The sequence below is a fragment of the Cololabis saira genome, chromosome 12, assembly GCF_033807715.1.
Source record: "Cololabis saira isolate AMF1-May2022 chromosome 12, fColSai1.1, whole genome shotgun sequence".
In the NCBI taxonomy this organism is placed as follows: domain Eukaryota; kingdom Metazoa; phylum Chordata; class Actinopteri; order Beloniformes; family Belonidae; genus Cololabis; species Cololabis saira.
Window position 1 is genome coordinate 5,121,681 of NC_084598.1, and position 17,661 is coordinate 5,139,341.

Sequence of the window (17,661 nt, forward strand, 5' to 3'; positions counted from 1 at the left end):
TGCGTCTCCATCCTGCGACACCACGCATTACTTTTCTCTCTCAAAAGCGTTACCGTGGCGACGCTAGACGCCAAAAGGCGCGCCCCCCCTTCATGTGATTGGTCCATATTTGATAGTTCTCCAAAAGTCACCAAATTTTGCATGCAAGCCAGGCCTGGCGATACATTTGATATTTCATGGTTTTCAATTAATGGGCGTGGCTAACGGTTCAACAGCGCCCCCTAGAATACTTTCCTCTGCCATAACTTTTGAATGGTTTGACATAGAGAGTTGTGGGTGGTGTCATGGGACTCTGTAATGAGTCCTTAAGCTTCGTTGGCCTTAATTAGCCCCGCCCCTTCTTCTGATTGGTTGGCCCGATTTTCTGCTATAACATTGGAATGGTTTGACATAGAGAGTCCTGGGTGGTGTCATCAGATTCTTTATGGAGTCCTTGACCTTCATTGGCCAGAATTAGCCCCGCCTCTTCTTCTGATTGGTTGTCCCTATTTTCTGCTATAGACGAATCCGGCGACCGGTTTGTGTGCGCTGCCATCTTGCGGCGGCGCCATTGCTGCGGTGGCAGGTGTCAATCTGCCACCGCAGCGCTGTTATAACCTGACGCTCTACAGCATCATTATAGCTGGATTGATGATGTTAGACAGTGGCCTTCCATAAATAATGAAGGTATCTTAAATTAATGCTGATGTTAATTTATAAATAATGATTTGTTTGAGCGATAAGCAGGAAAGAATAGAGGAATAGGGAGATAAGGGAGTGTATGATTAAACACTGTAATATAGCTCTCTCCACCTCCTCTCCTTACGAGGCACCTCTGCACAATTAAATATTACCTGTTTATGTTTTGTTTTATTTTAAGTATCCAAGAATATTTTATTGATCGCCTGGCGTCCGATGACGAAAAGAAACGCAATTACAGGTCTCTAATTGAAGGGCAGAACTATCTCAGCTCCGGATGATACAGAATACATACATACATAACCCCAATCTGCAGATAAAACTAGTTTGTTGAGGAAAAAATATCAACTCTATTTGTAGCTGCAGAAGAAAAAAATAATCTCACGAGGAAAAGAAAAATATTGCTCACGCCATCGGAGCCTCTTCAGCATAAAAAAAAGAAAAGAGAAGTAAGAGTAATAAAAAAGATGTAGGCTACTGTATGTTGTTATATTATACTAATTTATTGAAACACATGGCGAGTCAAACATTTACCAAAGCAGCTGCCAAACACTAAACAAGGTAGTAAGACGGTGGTTCTGCAGAACTGCGGCAGTAAATCCTCATCGGAGCTTCATTCTTTAGTAGTGATTTCATATGAACCCAAACCGTTAATAATCATTATTTTCTCTATATACCGCTCCCTGGCTTCCTTGTTTAAGGTATCCAGGTAAATTCCAGTTCCTTTCCAGCAGTTTAACATCTTTTTTTGCGTTCCGTCTGTTCACTTGGTGAAACAGAAAAGTAGTTTTGAAAGTCCCTCCCGTCTTCATTCACTATCAAAACAAATGCACGTGACGGGACAGGAGTGTTCCGATGATACAAATACATTAAGAGAGCCTGGCAGGGAGCGGAGTAATAGATCCATACGTATATATGTCTATGGGCTGGAGCGGAGGAGCGGAGCCGCCACCGCAGTAATGGCGGCCCGCTCGACTTCCGGGTTTCGCCGGATTCGTCTATAACTTTGGAATGGTTTGACATAGAGAGTCCCGCTTCCTGATTCAAACATCTGCCGGCCCCGCCCCCCGACCAATCAGTGGCGAGTAGGGTGATGACGGCCCCGCCCCCCGACCAATCAGTGGCGAGTATGATGATGACGGCCCCGCCCCCCGACCAATCAGTGGCGAGTAGGGTGATGACGGCCCCGCCCCCCGACCAATCAGTTCCCTGTAATGTGGTGACCTCAGAAATATTCCCGGCTCAGCCCGGTTACAACCTTGGCAGAACGGTTACAGAAAAAGTAATAATTAAAATAGTAGGGTTTTACTAATATTTATAACTTACAAATATTTAAAAAATTAGGAAAAAAAAGTTCCAGACATTTTATCGCTATGTTGGTCTGTCCTAAGACAGTAGGTCAAATGAAAGGAATAGCTGAGACTTAGCTCAGCCAGATTATGGCGGTCTTTGGTGCCAGAGGTTGGGAGTTCAAGCCCGGCAATATGCCGAAACTTTTGTCAGCAATTTAGTTTTTTTTACATCAAAATGTTCGTCTCTGTCCTGTGACGACGCACATTACTTCTCTCTTTCAAAAGTGTTACCGTGGCGACGCTAGACACGAAAAAGCGCTCGTCCCCTTCATCTGATTGGTCCATATTTGATAGTTCTCCAAAAGTCACCAAATTATGCATGCAAGCCAGGCCTGGCGATACATTTGATATTTCATGGTTTGCATTAATGGGCGTGGCCTAACGGCTCAACAGCGCCCCCTAGAATACTTTTCTCTGCCATAACTTTTGAATGGTTTGACATAAAGAGTCGTGGGTGGTGTCATGGGACTCGGTATTGAGTCCTTGACCTTCATTGGCCTGAATTAGCCCCGCCCCTTCTTCTGATTGGTTGTCCCGATTTTCTGCCATAACTTTTGAATGGTTTGACATAGAGAGTCGTGGGTGGTGTCATCAGACTCTGTATGGAGTCCTTGACCTTCATTGGCCTGAATTAGCCCCGCCCCTTCTTCTGATTGGTTGTTCCTTTTTTCTGCTATAACTTTTGAATGGTTTGACATAGAGAGTCGTGGGTGGTGTCATTTCTGATATGCTTATGGGGGGCGGTGGACGTGAGTGCGAGGGCCCGTTCATCGCTGCTTGCAGCTTTAATTCTTCTTCTTCTTCTTCTTCTTATTGTTCTGACAAAAGGAAGGCCTTTTTGCCCCCCTAAATGTGCCCAAAAAGTCACCAAATTTTGCATGCAAGCCAGGCCTGGCGAAAAATTTTATATTTAATGGTTTGCATTCAGGGGCGTGGCAAAATGGCTCAACAGCGCCCCCCTGAAAACTTTGTGCCTCAAGCCCCACGATACGGTTTGACGTACATGCACGAAAATCGGTACACACCTGTATCATGTGGCAACTTAAAGAAAAGTCTCTTGGCGTCATGCCCGAAACCGAACAGGAAGTTGGCCATTTTGAATTAATTGTGTAATTTTGGCGCAATTTATGCCATTCCTTTGGCAGTTAATACGGCCCGAACCGTAACGTGCACCCAGGTGTGTTATACATCAAAATGTGTGTCTCCATCCTCCAACACCATGCATTACTTTTCTCTTTCAAAAGCGTTACCGTGGCGACGCTAGACGCCAAAAAGCGTGCCCACCCTTCATCTGATTGGTTCAGACAGAAAAAACTTTGCGCCTCAAGCCCCATAATACGGTTTGATGTACATGAATCAAAATCGGTACACACCTTTATCATGTCGCTACTTAAAAAAAAGTCTCTTGGCGCCATGGCCGAAACCGAACAGGAAGTCGGCCATTTTGAACATTCTGAATTAATCGCGTAATTTTGGAGCAATATATGCCATTCCTTCGAGAATTAATACGGCCCGAACCGTATCGTGAACCCAGATGTGTTATACATCAAAATGTGCGTCTCCATCCTGCGACTACACGCATTACTTTTCTCTTTCAAAAGTGTACCGTGGCGACGCTAGACGCCAACAAGCGCGCCCCCCCTTCATCTGATTGGTCCATATTTGATAGTTCTCCAAAAGGCACCAAATTTGGCATGCAAGGCAGGCCTGGCGATAAATTTGATATTTCATGGTTTGCATTAATGGGCGTGGCAAAATGGCTCAACAGCGCCCCCCGGAAAACTTTGTGCTTCAAGCCCCACAATACGGTTTGACGTACATGCACGAAAATCGCTACACACCTGTATCATGGCACAACTTAAAGAAAAGCCTCTTGGAGCCATGGCCGAAACCGAACAGGAAGTCGGCCATTTTGAAATCTGATTGGTCCATATTTGATAGTTCCCCAAAAGGCACCAAATTTTGCATGCAAGCCAGGCCTGGCGATAAATTTGATATTTCATGGTTTGCATTAATGGGCGTGGCCTAACGGCTCAACAGCGCCCCCTAGAATACTTTTCTCTGCCATAACTTTTGAATGGTTTGACATAGGAAGTTGTGGGTGGTGTCATGGGACTCTGTAATGAATCCTTAAGCTTCGTTGGCCTTAATTAGCCCCGCCCCTTCTTCTGATTGGTTGTCCCGATTTTCTGCTATAACTTTGGAATGGTTTGACATAGAGAGTCGTGGGTGGTGTCATCAGATTCTGTATGGAGTCCTTGACCTTCATTGGCCTGAATTAGCCCCGCCCCTTCTTCTGATTGGTTGTCCCTTTTTTCTGCTATAACTTTTGAATGGTTTGACATAGGAAGTCGTTGGTGGTGTCATTTCTGATATGCTTATGGGGGGCGGTGGCTGTGAGTGCGAGGGCCCGTTCATCGCTGCTTGCAGCTTTAATTATTATTATTATTGTTGTTGTTGTTGTTATTATCATCATCATCATCATCATTATTGTTATTATTACTATTATTATTATTTTGTGTAGACTTATGATACTTCATTTGTTCTTTTTGTATATTCTATTCTGTTAAAAGGTGGGAAAGATAAGCTTTATGCTTCAAGCCCAGACCTTTTTGGTCAAAATAATCACAATGTTGACCAGGGAAAAACCTGTGTTATCTTGATTGTAGATTTTTATGTTTGTGATTGACCAAAATAAATATTAACTAACTATTAACCACCTCAGGTTCTTCCTGCTGGCCCACGTGGAGAGCGACCCCCTGGTCTACCTGTCGCCCACCTGCCTGCGCATGGTGAACGAGGCCCGCAGCTTCCAGTCCTGCGAGTACGACCGGCACGACCGGACCTGCAGCCGCATGCGGCCGCGGCCCAGCACGGGCCTGGCCGAGATCCTGGTGGTGGTGGGGGGCTGCGACCAGGACTGTGACGAGCTGGTCACCGTGGACTGTTACAACCCTCAGACCGGACAGTGGCGCTACCTGGCCGAGTTCCCCGACCACCTGGGGGGCGGCTACAGCATCGCTGCCCTCGGAAACGACATGTACGTCACAGGTGAGTCGGTTCAGGAAGCTCAGCAGAATACCAGTCATCCAACGCCAAGCAGGAGAATCACATGATCGTGGGGGTTTTATTTGTATTGCACAATTCAACACAAGGTAATTCAAAGTGCTTTACATCAACATTAAAAGCGGTAAGACACATTTATTTTTATTTTTTTTTAACATGTTTCTTTATTGGGTAGTCGATGCATATTACACAATAAACATTTTTTAAAGGATTCAACAGATTACCCCGTTTTTATATTTTACCGCACACACACACAAAAGAAAAAGTAAAATAAATAAAGACACAAAAGCCCCCAAAACTCACACACTGTAAAATACATAATTATAAACAGGTCCCAAAGTAAGTACCAATTACCAATCAAACTCTGATTGAAGACCATAATAATAGGGATAATAAAGTAATAAAATAAAATACAGGACACACAAAACAACAACAACAAAAATAATTTAAAAAAAAGAAAAACAATTGAAAAAATAAAATAATTAAAAAAATAAAAGCTCAGCAGAACTACTTGTCATCCAACGCCAAGGAGTTTTAGGCAAGGCAAGTTTATTTGTACAGCACAATTCAACACAAGGTCATTCAAAGTGCTTTACATCAACATTAAAAGCGGCAATACGCAATTAAACAGTAAATAACAAATAAAATGAAATAAAATGAGAAGAAAGGAGGTAAAATAATAAAAAGCACAAGTTTTTAAAAAGTGAGTGCAGTAGAGTACAGCAGTTAAATCTAATTCTTGCAATGGCAAGAATTATGTTTCTATACGGTCAAAACGTATCACCAAAAAGTGAATCAAACCAATTTGACAATTCTACGTCACAATGCCTGCATTCAGGGCTTATCCATAACTTTGTGGGGTTTTCAAAAATAATTTCAACTATTTAATTTAAGAGTATGAAAAAATACGTAAAATAATAAAAAGCACAAGTTGTTAAAAGGTAAGGGCAAATCCAGCAGGTAAGTATTTAATTTAAGAGTACGCTTCACTAAACAGTGATGTTTTTATCCTGATTTAAAGGATCTACAGTTGGAGCAGACCTCAGGTCTACAGGAAGTTTGTTCCACCGGTGAGGAGCAGAATAACTGAACGCTGCTGAACCTTGCTGGTTCTGGTTCTGGAACCACAACAAACCAGATCCAGATGAACCTCAGGGGTCTGGGAGCTTCATAGGAACTAACAGATCCAGATGAACCTCAGGGGTCTGGGAGCTTCATAGGAACTAACAGATCCAGATGAAGCTCAGGGGTCTGGGAGCTTCATAGGAACTAACAGATCCAGCATGTATTCTGGTCCAAGACCATTCAGGTCCTTGTAGACCAGCAGTACGATTTTAAACTCTATCCTTTGACTCACTGGAAGCCAGTGTAGTGATTTCATGACCGGTGTAATATGGTCCAGTTTCCTGGTGTAATGTGGTCCAGTTTCCTGGTGTAATATGGTCCAGTTTCCTGGTGTAATATGGTGCAGTTTCCCAGTGTAATATGGCCCAGTTTCCTGGTGTAATGTGGTCCAGTTTCCTGGTGTAATATGGTCCAGTTTCCTGGTGTAATGTGGTCCAGTTTCCTGGTGTAATATGGTCCAGTTTCCTGGTGTAATATGGTCCAGTTTCCTGGTGTAATATGGTCCAGTTTCCTGGTGTAATGTGGTCCAGTTTCCTGGTGTAATGTGGTCCAGTTTCCTGGTGTAATATGGTCCAGTTTCCTGGTGTAATATGGTCCAGTTTCCTGGTGTAATGTGGTCCAGTTTCCTGGTGTAATATGGTCCAGTTTCCTGGTGTAATATGGTCCAGTTTCCTGGTGTAATATGGTCCAGTTTCCTGGTGTAATATGGTCCAGTTTCCTGGTGTAATATGGTCCAGTTTCCTGGTGTAATATGGTCCAGTTTCCTGGTGTAATGTGGTCCAGTTTCCTGGTGTAATATGTCCAGTTTCCTGGTGTAATATGGTCCAGTTTCCTGGTGTAATGTGGTCCAGTTTCCTGGTGTAATATGGTCCAGTTTCCTGGTGTAATGTGGTCCAGTTTCCTGGTGTAATGTGGTCCAGTTTCCTGGTGTAATGTGGTCCAGTTTCCTGGTGTAATGTGGTCCAGTTTCCTGGTGTTATGTGGTCCAGTTTCCTGGTGTAATATGGTCCAGTTTCCTGGTGTAATATGGTCCAGTTTCCTGGTGTAATGTGGTCCAGTTTCCTGGTGTAATATGGTCCAGTTTCCTGGTGTAATGTGGTCCAGTTTCCTGGTGTAATGTGGTCCAGTTTCCTGGTGTAATGTGGTCCAGTTTCCTGGTGTAATATGGTCCAGTTTCCTGGTGTAATATGGTCCAGTTTCCTGGTGTAATATGGTCCAGTTTCCTGGTGTAATATGGTCCAGTTTCCTGGTGTAATATGGTCCAGTTTCCTGGTGTAATATGGTCCAGTTTCCTGGTGTAATATGGTCCAGTTTCCTGGTGTAATATGGTCCAGTTTCCTGGTGTAATATGGTCCAGTTTCCTGGTGTAATATGGTCCAGTTTCCTGGTGTAATATGGTCCAGTTTCCTGGTGTAATATGGTCCAGTTTCCTGGTGTAATATGGTCCAGTCTCCTGGTGTAATATGGTCCAGTTTCCTGGTGTAATATGGTCCAGTTTACTGCTGTTTGTAAGGACTTTTACTAAAAACCCCACCTGCATTAATGTTCAGCAGTATAACGGCTGTGTGGTTCTCTTTAGAAGATTGGATTCTGAGGGAAAACTGATCCGCTGCCGTGAACCCTGCGGTGTGTAACCATATCGTAAATGATGAAGTTGGAGCTCAGCTTCATCTGGTCTTCCACCTAACTGACTGCACAGTCTCCTCATTACCTGTAATGCAGAGTCACGCTTGTATAAAAGCTCAACTGTGTAATTTCCAGTATTGCGTTGTCTTTTTCTGAACGGGCTGTGAGGGCGAGCTTATAAATAACCTGCAGACTCCCTGGCTGCCAGCTGTGTGACCTAAACAGGACACGGTGTGCTGCCAGGATAGTGCTGGTGTTGGCTTTCATCATCAGTATCATCATTGTTACCAGCAGACTGTTGTCTGAAGATGCTTTTCCTCCAGAAATGACACCTGATCAGCACCTGGAGTGTGGGATCCCTGACCGATCGATGACTGCGTTTCCATGCATCAATAACCTTTTTAAAACCCGAATATTAGCAATAACTCGAATTTGCACGGCCATTTAAACACCAATAACTCCTTTGAATAACCCCAATTTGCTCATATTCTGGTTTTTAAAACCCCAATATGACCCCTGGGTTAATACTTTTAAAACCCGAATATTGGGTCATGTAAACACCAAACGGAATTTCCCCATCAAACGGAACAGGAATTTGTTTTTTCCACATGCTCTGTTCACAAGGAATCCTGGTCTTTTGAGTCCAGGAAGTTCTTATAAACACGGAGAAACACAAGACCAGGAGGAGACTAATCATTTCATAAATGTAATGAAGGATATGAACATTTCTGCATTTGTAGACGGTAGAAAGTACCGGGATAGAAGATTTACAAGAAGGTGAGCGAAAAGTTGCGTGAAGCAGCATTTGTTTTATGATTTGGATACAGGAATAAGAAGCGGAAATGACAGGAATTGCGTCATCACGTTCTCCGTGCGTCGCTGGTTTGATCCAGATATCCCGAATGATTAATTACCATGGAAACGGAATATTCCCAATGTTTCAGTAACTGGAATATTAGCAATAACCTGAATTTTGACTGCATGTAAATGTAGTCAGTGTAAATGTTGCGGTCTGGTCTGTGGAACAATGAAACTTTGTTTGCAGTCGTCTGTTTGTCAGCGCTGAGATTGTGTCAGTGTCGTTAGTCAGAGGTGGCTGCTCTCGTGAGGATTAACCTGGAGCAGGTTCAGTTCACACACCAGCCAGGACAACTAACCAGGGGGCTCAAAGCAGAGCCTGTTCCACTCTTTTGTGTTGGTTGTATGCACCTGCCGGACGGGGATTAGGGATAGGCGGTATTGACTAAAAAATGTACGATAATTTCTGGCATTTATCCCGATAACGATAAAAATGTCGATAAAAAAAATAACAATTCAACTCCACCTTTTTAATCTATCACCACATTCAGTCTTTGGAGCCCCCAAAACACTGCTCTAAAATAATACTAAATGCTACCAAACTACACCAATTAAATTGAATTAATAAAAACCAATTAAATTAGTACACCTGTACTGCAAAACTGTAATGAGTCAAATGAAACAAACAAGTTTGAAATGTGAGAACAGAGGGATAACAGTGCAAACAGCAAAAGTACCATCGTCCTTCAAGTTGTCTTAGCTTATAAAATCACAAAGTAGAAAAAGATACAACCTGATAAATAAAGAAACGGGACAAATAAATAAAAGCCATCCTTTGCACTCACTGTTTTTTTTGCAGACTCTGCATATAAGAGATGATGTTTGCTCCTCGTCACTCTTTATAAATCCATACCAGTTCCGGAGCTGGAGCCTCGTTTAACAACGAGCTCCTCGCTCTCAGATCCCCCTTCCGCCATGTTTGTTAAGGCTGATCTATGGTTCTGCGTTAAATCGACGGAGAGCCTACGCCATAGGTTACGTGGCGACACGCACCGTACGCCGTATGCTCTGCGTGGATTTAACGCTGAACCATAAATCAGCTTCACACAAAAACGTCATCAACAGGAATTTATCGTTTTTACCGTGAGATGACAAATTCTTACCGTGGGGAATTTTTTTGACGGTATATCGTGAACGGTAAAATATCACCCATTCCTAACGTGGATCCACCGCCCGTGCAGCAGTTCTTCCTCTAAACTCCAACCCTAGGCCCTGTGCTTCACGCAGCTGCAGAGGGGCAGCTCAGGACACCCCTGGAGGTCTCTGGTTCAAATCCCAGGCAGGGCCCTTCTGTGTGGAGCTTCTGTGTTTTCCTCTGGGTCCCTTGGTTTCCTCCCACAGTTCAAAAACATGCACGTGAGGTTACTGAAGGATTCTAAATGGCCCCATGTGTGAATGTTAGCATCAGTGTTGTGCTAGTTACTGAAAAATAGTAACTAGTTACCGTTATTAGTTACAGGACTGTCTCAGAAAATTAGAATATTGTGATTTTCTGTAATGCAATTACAAAAACAAAAATGTCATACATTCTGGATTCATTACAAATCAACTGAAATATTGCAAGCCTTTTATTATTTGAATATTGCTGATCATGGTTTACAGCTTAAGAAAACTCAAATATCCTATATCAAAAAATTTGAATATTCTATTCACTTCCTGTGCCAACGTTGGTTGCTTAGCAACAATACTGAGAACGGCCAATGAGCTTCAGCAGCAGCTCAAGAACGGGAGCCTTTGATGAATCGTTCATTACAGTCTCAGATATAACCCATGGCATGTCGGTTTATAAGAATCTTTTTGCCCAGAAGAAAAAAGAGCGACAAAACGACCCATAACTATTTTCTTCTCTGGAAAAAACACACCTGCACCGGGGCTTTAGGAGAAAAAGACGCTACAGAGTCGGGATGCAGCGGCAGTCAGAAGTGAAATACGTGCGAGGCGGTGCTGATCTCCGCAATTTGAAGCCTTCTATAATAATTGTAAAAAGAATTTCACTTATCACGGGTTCTTTTTGGAACGTAACCCCCGCGAAAAAACCAGGGATTACTGTAATGAAAATATCTCCATGTTGCGAAACTCTCCTTCTCTTGGCTCATGACCGTCACGTTTTTGAACGCACACACACTACGTTTCCTCTGGTCTCCGCGTGTGGGGAAAAAAAATTCACTGTAGCCAGAAATAACGGAGTAACGCACCGTTTGGTAACGGTAATTGCGTTACTGAATTTAAAAAGTACGAGGTGTCCATTATCAGAAATATATGGACTTTGCGGAGGCAAACCGTCTTCCCACGTCTTCCATGTATTTATGTTAATGTGCACCTCGCTTATACCAAGGTCACTTACCAAAGAATAAATATTAAATCAGTTATTCATGCTTTAATGTGTTTTCAGTGTAAATCATTAGTTTTATAACAAGCCACAGCTGAGCGACTATTTAATCTCTCGTCTGCAGCCGTTGGAACCTGGTAAGTTACAAAGTTATAACTCAAGTTTCCTTGGTAACACCTGAGGGTTTGACTAAAACCTGGAACAATCACTACCGTCCCATAAGGTCCTTAATGGACACAGTGTTGATTCTCCAGTAACTAGGACGGACCTGAGATACGACTTAGCAACGGGAGATATTCTAGTCGTTTCTCCGGTTTCTTTTCATTTTCTTTTCTCTCCTCTTCTGCATCCCAGTCATCAAAATTGTTAAATTCACCAAAGAAATTAAAAGAAATTACAAAATCACTCATGTCGCCTAAAGAGGACTAAAACAAAATGATCCCAAGTTTATTTTATTGTCCATTGAAAAACAACATGGACATTTATTTCAACAAAGCTTATCAGCTCTGGTGTCACAAAATGTCAAAACATGAAATTGTAAACTAAAACAAAAAGTGCAGAATAGTGCAATAACAAAAATAGATAAATTTAACTTCAAAAGAGGTACTTGAATGACATCCAGTCAAATTCACAAACACAAGAAAATTAAAATGCTTTTTGGCTTAACCTTAGGGAGACATTCTGAACGGCATGAAATGAAGCAGCAGCTTAATGAACATGAACAGATAGAACATTTCACAATTCAAACATGTAAACCATGTTAGTTTCGCTTACTTTGGCGTTAAATGCAACGATATATAAAACTATTTAATATATATTAAAAACATTAATAACTAGGTATTTTCCGACACTTTTTTGGCCGATACCGATGTTTTGAAAACGCTGTGATCAATCGGGACAACACTAGTTGCCGTGGTTACCACCTGGCAGTTGATCCAGCGCAATGATATTAAAGATATCAGGCAAATTTGACCAAACTTGTTTTCTAGGTGTAAATTACCACTTTTAATGGACACAGTCTGCCAGCCAGTCAGAATGGAGTATTCACAGACCGTGGTATAAATATATCTATATATTTGTCCCTTTAGGCGGCTCTGACGGCTCGCGCCTCTACGACGGCGTGTGGCGCTACAAGTCCAGCGTGAACGAGTGGACGGAGGCGTCGCCCATGCTGAAGCCGCGCGAGTACCACAGCTCGTGCGTGCTGAAGGGCCAGCTGTACGTGGTGGCCTCGGACAGCACGGAGCGCTACGACCACGCCCTGGACTGCTGGGAAGGGCTGCCGGGCATGCTGCACGCCATGGACAACTGCTCCACCACGGCCTGCAACGGCCGCCTGTACGCCATCGGCTCCCTGACCGGGGAGGACACCATGGCCGTGCAGAGCTACGACGCAGACGCCAACCGCTGGGCCATTGTGAACTGTGGGCAGCTGCCGCCCTGGTCCTTCACGCCCAAAACCGTCACCCTCAACGGACTCATCTACTTTGTGAGGTAAGGAGCCATAGTTTCACCCTTCCCTGTCTGTTAGGGGGGTAACAATATATTGTGCCACGAAATTTTGCGATACAAAAACATCACAATACGTGTCGTGGAGGTGACAAACTGTATCGCGATATTGGGTTATTAATATTAATCTATTGTGTTGACTAGTAATGCGCATCTGACTGTGCCTCGACCCACGGACCAAAATCTTCCTCCGCTCAGAAGAAACTAGTACTGTTTTGGTCCAGATCACTGAAAAAAATACAAAAATACTGAACTTTTACCTATGTAAGGCTGGTGTAGAGTTAAAGGTATAGTCTGTGATCGTATTCAAAAACATTTATTGTTATACCGGGTGAAATGGTCCTTCCATCCTGGGAGTAGCCAGTGAATAATGTGTTCAGAAAAAGGAAAGAAAAACATCCGACCTCTCTGACAGCTTTAATCCTGTAAAAACTCTGACCAATCTGTTATTTGCGCACCGAGTGGCACAGATTGGTCAGCGAACCAGAGGATTGGCAGGGGGGGAAGAACCAATCAGATGCCTTAATTTTAAGTCCCGCCCACGCCCCCCTCTGTCCCATGCGCGCTCTCTTCTCGTCTCTCTGCCTCCAGCCCCCGTGTCCACTTCCCACGGGTCTTCCTCGGCTCAGAGTGTCTCAGTGTAACCCGCTCCTCCAGACCAACTAGCAACCGCGGCCTGACATCGGAGGGCCCCCGGCGCTCCCGGGTTCACCGCCGGCTCGCGGTCGGGCGGTCACGTCGGATGTAACGGCTCGCCCTGCTAAAAAGGCTAAAAAAAGAAAGCCAAAGTGCGATTCTGCAGCGCAGGTTGTCCGCTACTGGGGGTCTGTGGCAGACCCCCAGTAGCGGAGCGCCGGTGCTCTGCTGCAGGCTCTGGAGCCACGGCTACGCCATAGACTACACCATAGACTACGCTGTAGCCTACGGCGTAGGGTAAGCGGCGACGCGCACCATTCTGCGTTGGTGTAACGCGGAACCATAAATCAGCCTTCATTGTGTGCTCTGTCTGCTGTTCTGAACTTTTCTGTTCATTTTGCTGGGACGTCGGGTTCCTCCGCCGAGACACAACTTTTGCGGTATGCGGTCATTGTTGTGTCTAAAAATGATGCGCAGTGCCCACCCAATCAGAAACGGTACAGATATTCTGTGATATTTTTTTATATTTATAAAAAAATAAAATTATAAAAAAAATAAAGGATCCCCATAACTTTGATTGGGTGGGCAGGATGCATGTTTGGGTGGGCACAGCCCACCCCTGCCCCCCCCTTAAACCGGCTTTGCTTACAGGTGAATGAGACATGGGGTAGTTTTGTTGAAAATGTGCTGTCCAAAATGTCCTGGAAAAATTGTGATAAAGAACTTTATCACAATATTCATCATCACAATATCACAATATTTATCATAATAATAATGTTCTGAAACAGTCCTGTATCTGTCACAGAGAAATGTAAGCGCGAGCGCTTGTGTACATTTGAAGCGGTGACTGTTCCGGCGCTGATACGACTTCCCTCTCTTTCTATTTGCAGGGATGATTCAGCCGAGGTTGATGTTTACAATCCGCAAAAGAACGAGTGGGACAAAATTAGCCCGATGACCCAGGTTTGTATTTCACCTCCGATGCTTTTTTCAGTCACGCATGAGCAACAGTCTGTGATCTCTCAACAATGTGTCACCCCCACTCAGACAGAAATAATATGAGATGCTCATATTAGAATTAGAGCTGCTGTTATTCATAATGAAGTTTTCATTTTTCATTTTTTCATTTTATTCTGTATTTCATTCAAAAAATAAAACAAACAATTCAATACAAATACAAATGTTCATAAATTGTGAATGAAAAGGGAGCAGAAGGAAGAAGAATCTTATCTAATCTGCCCCTTTTTCCAAGAAATAAATTCACAAATAACATAAATTAAAAATTTAAAAAACAACAACTAAGTAAATAAAAAACTAAAATAAAATGAAATTACCGCCGGCTATGGGTATGTCAATCAAACTTAACTAACATATTTCATTATATTTACTTAACATACAGGCTTTAATTAACTGATTCCTTTCACAGAAACACAACGTTCCAACAATTTAGTCCTGAAAAATGTAGTCCTGAATCTTGTTTTTTTTTTTTATTCTCTGTTCCTTTTAATATATACTTGCTTTCTCTTTTTTCCAATCTTTTCTGAATGTTGATTGGTAAAGTTTTCTTATGAGCTTTAAACATAATTTGCAGAATACTATAGTCTACTAATTCATGAAATTTCAACAATTTTAACTGAAGGAATAATGGATTTGTTAGATCTCTATATCGTTTTCTACTGATTATTCTTATGGCTCTTTTTTGCAAAAGAAAAATTGACTGAATAAATGTTTTACAGGCATTTCCCCAAACTTCAACACAGTAGGTCAGATATGGAACAATCAGAGTGTTATATAAAATGTAAAATGTTTTACTGTCAGCATCTCTAAACAGGGCGACTATAGATAAGAAATGTCTATAGGAATCAAGAAATGTGCACCAGCCTAGGGATGCAACGTCCATTACAAAAAAGAATCGAGGAATTTCCTCTGGCTTGAAGCCTTGTTGAATTTTAAAATAAATTTAAAGCTCACCTTTCGGTTCACAATTCTATTTAGTGTGACACAACGTGCTTATAAAGCGCAAGAAGACGACGGCGCACTTTTCGTACCGTGTGTGAACAGTTTTGTTCTCCTGACTCCTCAGATTTGTTCCTTCAATAACTTTATTACCAAATTATTTGTGAAATGAATTACTAATGTAAAAAACACATTATATTTGTATTATTTATATTCCTTTATTATGTTTTATTGTAGTGTTATATAAAATGTACAATGCTTTGTTGTCCAATGAATCCTTTACTTTGTGTAACAGAGCAATTGTTTTTGATATTTTTATCTTTGTATAAAGTATATGTGATTTCCAATTCAAATTCTCAAATGGGTTGAAAACAGAGCAGTTAATGTTGAGAGCTCCTTTTTGTTTCATCAGGTCCACGTTGGAGGCAGCGTTGCAGCCCTGGGGGGAAAGCTGTACGTGTCGGGCGGCTACGACAACACGTTTGAGCTGTCTGACGTGGTGGAGGCGTACGACCCGGTCTCCTGCTCCTGGAGCCCGGCCGGGCGGCTCCCCCAGCCCACATTCTGGCACGGCAGCGTCAGCATCTTCCGCCAGTTCATGCCGCTGGTGGCCAGCAGCTTCGAGCCCACGGAGCTGCCCGAGTCCAACACCATCAGCCTGCACCGGCACCACCGCCACCAGGCTCTGCACAACCTCAACAACAACCTCAACCAGAACCAGGACGTGAACCCGGCACGCTGAGTTCCACGTGCTCTGGTGTGTTTCCCCTCGTCTGGGGGAGTTTACCTCATCACCACATGAAGGACAGAGAGGAGGCGAGTGTTTGCAGAGCAGTCTGAGCCTGAGACTACGAGGCTGCTGCATCGCTGGCAGCTGCAGGCGGGGGACCGGAAACCCCCAGGCCAGACTGCTGCAAGGTTGCTTTATTCCCCCAGCTATTGGAACTCATAGTTTACTCTACAATAAGTAACGGCTCACATGATGGAGCTGCTCTCTTGCAGAGGTGGATAATCCAGGTGCCATAAAGTAAAAATCCAGTTCCAAAACTGATAATATAATACTTGACAGATAATGTAATATATATGTTCATTTTCAATCCAGAGTTCTACATTTTGTGTTTTAAGAATCTAAGAATGTTATATACGCTGGATTTGAAACACCAGAATGACTATTGGGTTAAATTGCAGACTTTGAGTACCATGTCATAAATTCTCAATAATGTAATAAGGTAATACATTATCGGTAAAAATGTTATAACAATATCCGTCAGGATATTTTATTACATTATTGGTCAAGTTATTACATTATTGGGTTTTATTACATTTTTGATTGAGTTAAGTGCAAATTTTATTACATTTTCAGGAAATTATTACATTATAGGGTGCTATAGTCCTTAGTGAAAACACCTGTTCTAAATGTACAGGCTGATCCAGAAACAGCAGGGTTTTTACTTTATGGCACCTTGGTTATACCCCTCTGCAAAAAACAACCAATTCCCATGTTGCAAACAGCAGAAATTGCTGTAGCATTGTCTTCACATGCTTCTCCGGAGGGTTGGAACAACTGCTGGACAGGGTTTTTACTTTATGGATTATACACCTCTGCTCTCTTTGTTCACCATAAATGGATGTTAAACCTCACCTAACATCCATTTGCATCCTCCCCAGCTTGGGCCGATATACAGCCCTGAGCGAGCGGCACTACGTGCAATCTTTAGGAGCAGTCGTAAATGTTTATAGTCATTTTACTAATTCATGTATCTGTAAAGCAGTACTGCTACTGATGTGTCGGGGAGATTATCTGTGACTAATGTACTGTGCTTCTGACGGCTTAAATGTGTTACAGTTCATCCCTTGTATGGAATTTAAAAGTGGGACTGTGCCTTGCATTGATGGAGGCGTATGAAAATGGTTACGTAATAGTGAAAGTTGGGGAAAACCACGATAAATGTTGATTTATACTAAGCTTACATCTACTACAGAAGAGTATTAGGGCCATGCAGGAGAAAAATAAAAATAATATTTTAGAGGAGGAAGATTTTTTTTCATTATGCACTTCGAGAAAAAAGTTGAAATTTTGAGGAAAAAGTTGAAATGTCGAGAAAAGGTTGAAATGTCGAGATTAATGTTGAAGTACAATTTTGAGAAAAAAGTCTAAATGTATTTCAACTTCTCGAAATTTCGACTTTATTCTTGAACATTCTTCAACATTAATCTCGACATTTCAACTTTTTTCTCAACATTTTGACTTTTCACAATAATAGTGCACAATAAAAAAAAATCCCCTCTCAAATATTTTTTCAATTTAATTCAATTTTATTTATATAACGTCTATTACAACAAAAGTTGTCTCTAGGATCTTTCCAGAGACCCAGAACATAAACCCCAGAGCAATTATTACATAAACAATGGCAATAATAATAATAATGACTTGGTTTTATATAGCGCCCTTCTGCCTGGCAGGTAAAAAATGTTTTTTGTTTCATGTTTTTTGTCAAATGTTTCATGTTTTTTCTCATGCACGGC

At 42.4% G+C, this 17,661-nt stretch overlaps 1 protein-coding gene across 2 annotated transcripts in view; it reads left to right on the forward strand.

The window, feature by feature from the left end:
- The window catches only part of klhl21 (kelch-like family member 21), a 38,393-nt gene extending 21,142 nt beyond the window's left edge, over positions 1-17,251 (forward strand). For both annotated transcript variants that reach the window (XM_061734701.1, XM_061734702.1), the window contains exons 3-6: positions 4,756-5,081; positions 12,123-12,528; positions 14,070-14,142; positions 15,548-17,251. In XM_061734701.1, coding sequence (XP_061590685.1) covers positions 4,756-5,081; positions 12,123-12,528; positions 14,070-14,142; positions 15,548-15,877 — 1,135 coding nt within the window. In that variant the 3' untranslated portion in view covers positions 15,878-17,251. The remainder of the gene's footprint in view (positions 1-4,755; positions 5,082-12,122; positions 12,529-14,069; positions 14,143-15,547) is intronic.
- Positions 17,252-17,661: the final 410 nt, after the last annotated feature.